The 10,427-nt window shown below is 42.6% G+C and overlaps 1 protein-coding gene across 13 annotated transcripts in view; it reads right to left on the bottom strand.

The window, feature by feature from the left end:
• Positions 1-205: 205 nt before the first annotated feature.
• The window catches only part of map2k5 (mitogen-activated protein kinase kinase 5), a 338,825-nt gene continuing 328,603 nt past the window's right edge, over positions 206-10,427 (bottom strand). For all 13 annotated transcript variants that reach the window (XM_038814887.1, XM_038814881.1, XM_038814883.1 and 10 more), the window contains one exon: positions 206-1,178. Coding sequence is in view for 9 of the 13 variants with exons in the window: in XM_038814888.1 (XP_038670816.1) it covers positions 1,074-1,178 (105 nt within the window). In the remaining 4 variants the exon portion in view is untranslated. The remainder of the gene's footprint in view (positions 1,179-10,427) is intronic.

The raw sequence follows: 10,427 nt of genomic DNA, 5'->3' as shown, positions 1-10,427 counted from the left end.
GGCAAACAGGAATATTAAGATGAATACTATACAAAGTAAATAACAATACCCTTTTCTTCTTTTTTGATTTGCTTTGCCTCAATCTTCTGGCTATAAAAAAGTTAGATAATGTCCACACTTCTTAAAAGAACCACGTGTTTTATAGCTGACTTGAACCAGTAATTTAAAAACTCAATGTCATGAATTTAATTTTCTGATACCAATGTTGGGTTTTTGTTAACTTTTTTTTTATTTATGCAAACGTTTGGAAAATGAACATCATTGAACGAAGTAAGTAACTTCTTTAAAAGGAATATTTTTGTGATGCATGGCAGCTGTGTGGCTGCACAGACTATGCCAGTGATCAGTGCAGTGCGCAGGAGGAATGATGGAAATATACTAGCTGACTTTATCAGTAACAAGACTGTACAGATCTTATCCTAAACCCGCAATTCAAAAACAAAACACTGTAATTGTATATCATAGCTTTGGAATTTTGTTACAAGTCTTGCCAAATTATTTTAAATAATAGTGACAAAAGAAAATAATAAATTTAAGGCCTTACATTTGCCAGCATTCAAAATGTAATAAAAGCATTTGCAGAAAGTACACATCGGAAACACCAACTGTTTGCGATCAGTGGAGAATAGTAGATCCTTGCTTTGTTCTCCATATTTACCATATCTCCAGGTCTAATGACCAGATCGCGCTCTCTAATAGTAACACCGCAAGCATTACAGAATCAGGGCAGAATATGTCAGAATTCACACAGGCACACATGAACAGTGCAGCGAATTAGATGTGAAACTCCTGGACGCTGCTGTTTATAATGTGTTGACCCCCTGCAATCTAACCCTTCTTGTAGACTGTCTATAGATCACATCATGATGGCTGTAATTGAGACCACCTGCCAAGTCAGAGGACAGTTACAGATGTCGTCTGCTCAGACGAGAGATAATATAAGGCGTGCTGTGGTCACGGAATACTCAGCTACATTGATCTGGTAACACTGGAGGAAAAAAAACAATTGCTTGCGCTGCTGAGATTTCGTTGTCTTCATAATGTCCTTTGTCTACAGTCACTGGTGAGGTTGGTCACTGGATCCCCTGTTGAGAGCGCCACTCTTCAAGCATCCTGCACACCCACATGGAAACCACCTCTGTATTCTTGTCATTGTACTGCACTATAAATGGATGAACCTGCAAGAAAGAAAGAAAGCAAATCATGTAGCGAATGTTACTTTGCATGTAGCCCAAATAAAAAAGGAGGAACATTTGTGGATTAAGCTAATAATTATTACGGTCAGGTTAGGATGCACCTTCCACTCCAGTTTTTCCATGTTAAAATTTATCAGGTGACCACAGAAGGATATACATGAACATGTATTCATTGCGGTTTGATATCTTAATGCAGGAATTCTGCACTCTTAGCCTTGGCTCAACAGGAATGACGGTCCAAGAACAGCCCCATAATACTCAACAGCTCATCCACAATCCTGCTCCCATTATGTCAGGAGTCACAGTGGCGCACAGAATTGCTGGAATTACATTATATTGCATATCACAGAAAATGTCATTTACATTTTCTGGCGCAAGGAATTAGAGGCATTGCATACTGTTGTGTTGAATGCTCTTGTATTGAAAAGAAAACACTGATGTATGCCTCATCAGTCTCCAAACTGCAGGAGTTCCTCAGGATAGTCTCACAAAAACAACAAAAGTTAGTGACTGTAGGTATGTGGATAAAGAGGAACAGAAGGAAGGGCGTGGGTGAGTGCATCCGCACGTGGAAGCACAAAGAATGCAACAGTAAAGTGGTTCTTTAAAATAGACAGGTGACAGAAGCGGAGAATTGAAGGAGGTCCTTGGGGCAACATGCTGTGATGTTAGAATTGCAAGGCCACAAGAAGGATCCTAAAATCAATTAGTTTAAGCGTGGAATCAGCTAAGCTGATGGAGGATGAACCAGCACATTAAAGTCTAGGTTTTCAAACAGGTGTACTTTGGAGGCCATCAAGGGGAACTCCGGCTTTGAGGTGATAAGGGTGTGGAGCAGCAGAGTGGACGAGGTGAGGGCAGATGAGGGGGTTTCATGTGAAAGGAAACAGTTTTGGTAATGATTAAGATGGAGGGGCGATGGGAGGAAGCCAAGTTTGGGACTGAGCAGCACAACTTGATTCTGTAACTGCGCCTGAACCTGAGATAGCAGACAGAAAGGTTGATGGAGTTAAGGCCAACCATACATTAAGGTCAGGTCAGGATGCACCTTCCACTCCAGTTTTTCCATGTTAAAATTCATCATGGGAAATGACCACAGAAGGAAATATATGAATACGCATTCGCTGTTGTTTAATATCCTAATGCATGTAAGAGGAATTTTATGTATGTAAGAGCAGAAGAGGGTGGCTTTGATTTTACTGACAGATAGCAAGCAGAGGGGGAGGAGCAAAGCTGAATGGGGGTAAAAAGGCTGGTTCAGCTACAACTGGAGGAATGTTTCGAAGCTTTTAGTGCACACCACCTTGGGAAGGCTGTGAAGGTTTTCACGAGGGTGTAGAAATTATTTAAGAGAATAGTTCTAACGATGAAGGGCTTCAGTTATGTGGATAGATTAGAGGAACTGCGGTTGTTCTCCTTGGAGAAGAGAAGGTCGAGAGGAGATTTGATAGAAGCGTTGAAAATCATGAGAGGTCCAGACAGAGTGGATAGAGAGAAAGTGCTCAGATCTATGGAAGGGTTGTGAACCAAAGGACACCGATATAAGGTCACTGGCAAAGAAACCAAATTAAACCAAAGTGAAAGGCGGAAACCACTTTTCACTCAGCAAGTGATAAGGATTTGGACTGCTCTATCGGAGAGTGTGATGGAGGCAAAAAAAGATTATGGCTTTGAAAAGGAATTGGATAAGTAACACTACAACTTGCATGTTTCTCGCCAAACCCACCCCACCCTGCCTTGGAATTTTAAAACTGCTCCTTCACTGCCACTGGGTCAAAATCCTAGAACTCCCTCCTCAACAGCACTGTGGGTGCAACAACACCACACAGATTGCAGCAGTTCAAGCTGGTCCCCGCCCACTATCATCATCTCAGGCGCAATTAGGGATGGGCAATGAAAATATTAGCTTGGCACTTCACTTCCTGTGAAAGAATAACAAAAACTGAAGAGAACAACTTTGCAAGGCCAAGGGGAAGTGGGACTAAGTTGCTGTGGGTGGCACAGTAGCACAGTGGTTAGCACTGTTGCTTCACAGCGCCAGGGTCCCAGGTTCGATTCCCGGCTTGGGTCACTGTCCGTGCAGAGCCTGCACGTTCTCCCCGTCTCTGCGTGGGTTTCCTCCGGGTGCTCCGGTTTCCTCCCACAAGTCCCAAAAGACGCGCTGTTAGGTGAATTGGGCATTCTGAATTCCCCCTCAGTGTACCCGAACAGGTACCGGAGTGTGGCGACTGGGGGATTTTCAAGTAACTTCTCTGCAGTGTTAATGCGAGCCTACATGTGACACTAATAATTATTATTCTGTTGCAGAGAACGCTCATTGACACAAATAATTGCTGTCTTTTAAATGCCCAGCTTTCAAGAATCTTGGCACTGCATCCTAAGAGGCAGCATATCTATAGGGCTAGTTTTTGCTATGCACTGAACACTGGACTAAACTAGCAACGGCATTCCAGATTTGAGACTTGTTGTCTAATCTGATCTCAAACCTTCCATTATACTAGGCTTCTATTTCTGGAGAGAAATTCTGTGCCAAGAAAGATATCTGGGAAAAGCAGCATATAAAGTAATGTCAAGAATGAACTGTAATTCTGGAGCTCTTATCGATTAAACCTTTGGGAGCACGAGGATGAATTTTCACAACCTTTGCTCCGGAGTGTAAATGGCCTGAAAGAATTTACGTCAAGTGTATTATATGTGGCATGCAGAAGGAATACGTTGTTAACATGTACTGGCTTTGCCGTTTAATTATTAGAGTTTCAATTTTATTCTCCCAAACTAGCTTTCAAATATGGCAAATTAAACGAAGCTTCGTTTCCTACTGGGATAAACCTGCAAACTTGCAACAGGATGCATTCACAGTAATAAATGTTCCTGGCAACCAATTCAAAATGTTCCATACTGAGCAATGTACACCAGATCGCAGCACATGCCAGTATAATTCAAGCATTAACTACCAGTATATAAGATGATACAAATACTGCGGGGTTTGGTGCAGAATCACAGCTCACTTGGTGACCTATCCCATGCCTGTAGGCTTTTGCTGTTGCCTTTTCTGGAATAATCATCCTACTATTAAAGATAGTTGTTAACTACGTTGCCAGGCAAGGTGACGTTACCATTATGATAGTAACAGAAAATGCTCAGCAGGTCTGGCAGCTTATGTGGAGGGAGACACAGAATTAACCTTTAGGTCGTTGACCTTTCACCATGATCATAATTTAATCCTGATGACCTGAAATGTTATTTCTGTTTCTCCATCCACAGACGCTGGCCCCGCCCGCTGAGTATTTCCAGAATTTATTTCAGATTTGCAGCATCTGCAGTATTTTGCTTTTTGCGTTACCCGTACAATATCTCTCAGGGGTGATCCATTATTATCGGCCAGAACAAGAGCACACCGCGAGGAGAAGCAGAAACATCTTTAAATTCTAGGATGTGGACACGCAGGAAACTATTCTTCCGACACCCAAGATTCAGCTGATACACAGGCTGAAATTCACAATGAATCTGGCATATTTTTTCTCTTCGCTTGCAAACAAAATTTATCAGTACGAAGTCAAAAGCAGATAAAAAAATGAAGCGATTATACTGAGAAAAAGAAAACAAAAAGAGAAGAAATACACTGTATAGGATGCAGATTGCTTGGCGGGGGTGGGGGGGAGTGAACAGCTCCACAGGAAGTGAAACTACTCGGTGTTGAGTGAGGAAACCACCAAGACTGCTGTGCACTACAGGGGGTACTTAAGATTCCTGACTTTGACACTCCTCGATTGGCATCCAGGTTAGAATAGCATGACTATTACTCCCTGTGAAGCCATTCAGTGACAGGTTCGGTGGTTGAGCTCAACTTAGCTACTTCCTACTGAGTGTACAAACTTGAAATGGCCAATCTCCATAGGGAGGGAAAATTAAAAGTTTAAATGTTGTCAGCTTTTTGAAGTGATTGTTTTTAATCTTACCTCAATGGGGGTGGCAGGGCCCACAGTACATAATGAAATGTAATTGTCCCTTAATTTACCTTCAATTTATACGGTAATGCAGACAGCCCCAAGAAAAAAAACCAATTAGTGCTTTTCTTGCAATTACAGTATCTGGACTGGGTAACTTTGAAATCAAGGACAGCAGCTTTCTATGCATAATGGCCCACACAGGGAACACAGTCATTTCAGTACCTGCACTGCTAAAGAGTACGAATGTTAAAATAGCTTTAGCAGCCAAGATACTGTAGCACCCTTCACCACTTCAAATTAAAGCCAGGTTCAAAGTACCAGTCAGGGCCATGTTTGCTGATTCTGTGAGGAGTTTGATCGCCTCAATCAAATCCTGGAGTGGTCGCTCTGTAGAAACAACCCTCAGGAGGTCTCAGCTGAAGAATGGGGAAATGAGAATCAGGTGCTAAGATGAAGGTTGCGCACCTGACCTGAAAAACCTTACCATTGCCCACTGCAAGCAAATTTAAATTGCTTAATTCTCTCCAATGTTAGAGAGAACAAACGATTAAGTACGCACTAACTCTAACTAAATTACAGACACGGCGCGTCTTCAAAATCTTAGTTAATCAAGCATGCTTACAAACAAGCGGGGGTTGATAAGCCGACATTGCTCTCAATGTGAGACCATTATAAAACACCATAAAAAGGTCAAGAAACAGTAAAAATGAGCTAAAAACAGAAAATGCTGGATACACTCAGCACGTCTGGCAGCATCTACGGCGAGAGAAACGAGTTAACATCGAGTCCATATGACCGTTCTACAGAACCTGCCAGACCTGCGCAGTTCATCCAGCATTTTCTGTGTTTATTTCAGGTTTCCAGCAACTGCGGTATTTTGCTGATCTACATATCGAAGCTCAGGAATAGCGCTAACTGAAACTAAACTATGAACGCTAATCCTGATCAAGAAGCTGAACTAGTCATGTCGACCTCTGTGGATTGCATTTTGGTCTTTCTCTCCCCCCACTCCCCCCCCAATCACAGGACTTTTCTTTTGTGCTCTGTAATTTCATTTTCACAAGCTTGTTCTTCATTCCAAACTATTTAAATTACTTGTGACCCTCGCTATTCCACTTCCTGTTATGAACCAAAAAGCAAACAACTTCATATGGGCGCAGGCTGACAGAGTAACTCGATCGTTGCTATTGCACTTACAGGGCATGATTGCTGCAGTGCTGTAATTTAAACTTGCCACAAATGCTGAGAAGAACCAAAACAGCTAGCAGAATTTTATTAAGCATTACTTACACAACAGAAAGTTTCCAAGGCAATTGTTTGTTCAATTTGCAAGTTATTCAATGCTAAACACAATTGCAGTCGCAAATAGATGAGCAGGGAAAGTTTAAGTGTGAGTCTCTTCAGGCTTCAGTAACAATATAAAAATCAGGTGAATTCAGCAAGAAAATGTTACAGCGCTATATGGACATTCGCTAGCAGGAATGAGAAGAGGTCAGCAGGAAGAGGCAGAGTCAATGGAGTGGAAAGCAGGCCACAGAGTGAGTGCCAGTCAGACTAATTTTCTGTGTCAACTTTGAAAATTAGGTAAACAGTGACAAACCAGCCTCTTAAAATCAACTTGTCAGTTCTCATTTTCTTGAGAAAGGGTAATCTTCAGCTACTGGCAGCCCACAGAGTTTTCTAATAGAGGTTAAACTTCAAGGCTAACAACACTGCACAGGCCGTACAGATGTCTTTAAAAAATGGGCAAGGTCCTACTTCTGGTCGAACAAACATACAAAGGATCTTTAAAAAATAGTGCAGAAGAATTCCTGCCTGTTTTGCAGCAATTTTAATTATGCTTTCCTATTCCAACAAATTGTGCAATAAAAGTATTAAAAACTGATGCACATTCATTCACGTGCAATCTGCAGATTAGGAAGGTTTGCTCCGAAACGGAGTGTGTTACATTTCAAGACCTCCTCACTGTCTAGTCTCGCAATCTTTCTGCATACACTCTCACTCCTGAAAGCATACAAATAATGTGACGTACATTGAAATATCTGGGTCAGAACAAGGTTACACTCCACAAATAAGACAAAAAGGCAAGCATCGATTGCCATTATGTCCTGTGGACTGAGTGATCCTACGCTTCTCATAAATTTGATGCTGACCTCCAGTTTTCTTTAGCCTCTATAAATCCCTCAAATTCCTTTGCTTCAAAGTAACAAATATTTTCTTGCATGACTTTTATCCCCCTCTCTAAGGGCACTGTCTCATATTGGGTAAATCCAAGTGACCATTTTCCAAGTAGGAGTTCAGTCTCGAATCGACAGGATATTCAACCACTGGGGCTTCACAAGTGACTTCAATTCTTTTTTTCAACCGACTCCACATGCTTTGCAGAAGAGATTTACTTTACAGGGATCAGGAGGAGGAAGTCTGGATGATTTATTTAACTCCCTAACCTTGGGGTACTGTGGTTAATTGCAGTATAATGCAGAGTGGCAGTCAATGTAATACCTGCAGCTGATCATGCCACTCCTGGGGAGCTGTAATGAAACTAATCAACCGCTCCCAAGTTTAATTTTACGGAGTGAAATATTTACTTTATGCTCACACTCTACGGCAAAGGGACAGATGAATAGGATATCTCACCAAAGAAAATAATTCTTACAAGAAAAGCTCTATAAAGAATCAGCATGTTTCTAGTTTATTTTAAATACAGCATTCAGAATACTGATCATCAGAGTGTGGAATAAAGAGAATAGTACATGACATAATGCATTAGGACCTTGTGCACAATGTGGAAAGCCCTCACACACACAAGTGTAATGAACCCATGGTCCAAATATATTACACTGTACATTAGCCTATCATTAATGGCGCATTAGGACTGGGGGCATAGCATGCTTCCTGGTCAGGATTTCATCAGGACAACACAAAAATCTCAGAAACTCTTAAAGGAACCTTAAAGAGAATAACATCTGTATGTTTCCATTTTGAAAGGGTCTAACCGCACTATTTATGACATTGGAATCAAATCTAACTATGCACCATTGTATGGCAATTTAAATCAGTCTGATCTGGGTAACATTCCACGATTGCAGCAACGGAGATTTTTTTTCAATTACAGAATTCAGGATGTTACTTTCAATTATGGATGCGGGTTCCTCTGCTCACTCCTCGAAGAGTCACAAGGTATGAAACTACAAATGTAGTGGCTAGTAGAAAGAACAAGGATGTACTCGCACAACAAACCTTTGATACAGCTTTGACAAAGAGTCATCGGACTCGAAACATTAGCTCTTTTCTCTCCCTACAGATGCTGCCAGACTTGCTGAGATTTTCCAGCATTGTCCCTTTCGTTTCAGATTCCAGCATCCGCAGTAATTTGCTTTTAACCTTTGATACACATTTGAAGGTCAGAATGGATTCACCCCAACTCCATCCTACAGCAATTTTAACAGAACAAGGGTTCCCAAAAAAACAGCCCACAGAATTTATAGCTATCCCAAATAAAATTCATTCAAAAACACTTTGTGGTTCTTGAACATAACACCAGCATGCAGGCCTGCCTCCTAAATTCCAATGAGTCCCTGACCTCAGCCACGATATCAGTAAAGAGTACGTCGCCCAACCAGTTGCTGTTCTATTTTACCATCTGGTGGTCTATTACTTATGCTTGAAATACTGTTTGAATATGTATGCTTAACACAATTGCAGGAAATAAACAGATTAACACGGGAACAAAAGAATTTCATATCCCCGTATTGAATACCTGCTTACATTTGAACAGTGCAATTTCAGAACCATGAGGAAAGCGATAGGTGCTGGGGAGCAGGTAGTCCTTCCCTGAGATTTCAGGGACAACTTTCTAACTGCTCTTACGGCCCTCCACCAGGAGCCGATATCGGAAATCTAAGCATGTTACAGATGTTTTTTCACAAGGTGGAGCATCATGGCTGATCTTGTCCTCACAAGATGATGTAGAGATGCCGGCGTTGGACTGGGGTGAGCGCACTAAGAAGTCTTACAACACCAGGTTAAAGTCCAACAGGTTTGTTTCAAACACAAGCTTTCGGAGCACTGCTCCTTCCTCAGGTGAATGGAGAGGATCCTCTGGATCCTTCCATTCACCTGAGGAAGGAGCAATGCTCCGAAAACTCGTGTTTGAAACAAACCTGTTGGACTTTAACCTGGTGTTGTAAGACTTCTTACTGTGCTCACTTAATGAACTCATGGACAGTGGCCACAGCATCCCTGGGCTAGATGGGATGATGAGAGAAAAAAAAAACAGGTCCTCACTGGAAAGTCCCCGAGTGAATCATAGAATCATAGAATTTACAGTGTAGAAGGAGGCCATTCGGCCCATCAAGTCTGCACTGGCCCTTGAAAAGTGCACCCCACCTAAGCCCACACCTCCACCCCATCCCTGCAACCCAGTAACCCCAACCAACCCTTTTGGACACAAAGGGCAATTTAGAATGGCCAATTCACCTAACCTGCACATCTTTGGACCATGGGAGGAAACCGGAGCAAACCCACGCAGACATGGGGAGAACGTGCAGACTCCACACAGACAGTGACCCAAGCCAGGAATCGAACCCGGGACCCCGGAGCCGTGAAGCGACAATGATAACCACTGTGCTACCATTGGAAATATTCATCAGGTCTGGCAGCATCTGCAGATAGAGACGTAGTTGATATTTCAGGCCCAGTAACGTCTCATCAGAACTCATCTGGTTTGCTTCCCACTCAACTTAACTGAAATGGGGGGGGGGGGGGGGGTGGTTGCACAGCACGATTGCACAGCTTAGTTAGCACTGCAGCCCCACGGTGCCGAGGTCCCGGGTTCGATTCCGGCCCCGGGTCACCATCCGTGTGGAACCGGCACATTCTCCCAATGTCTGCGTGGGTCCCACCCCCACAACCAAAGGATGTGCCGAAGATTACAGTTGAACAGCATTAAGGATAAGATTCGGGTTCAGTGGCAGTGCTTTATCCTCAACTTTTAAGAAGTATTTAGATCAGACCTTGAAATGCCGTTACTTACAAGGCGACGGGCCGAAAGTTAGAAAATGGGATCAGAATAGTCAAGTGCTTGACGGTCAGCGCAGACACGATGGGCTGAAGGGCTTCTTTCCGTGCTGTAAAACCCTACGACTCTATCTATGGCTAAAGTATTTTCAGCGCTATATGTCCAGATTGCAGTATTGAAAACAATGAGAGATGGTGACATAGTGGTAATGTCACTGGAGCAGTAATCTGGAGGCCCTGGTGATTGGGGTTCAAAGCTCAC

This window comes from Scyliorhinus canicula, chromosome 12 (assembly GCF_902713615.1).
Source record: "Scyliorhinus canicula chromosome 12, sScyCan1.1, whole genome shotgun sequence".
Lineage (NCBI taxonomy): Eukaryota > Metazoa > Chordata > Chondrichthyes > Carcharhiniformes > Scyliorhinidae > Scyliorhinus > Scyliorhinus canicula.
This window is presented reverse-complemented; position numbering and strand designations above follow the sequence as displayed.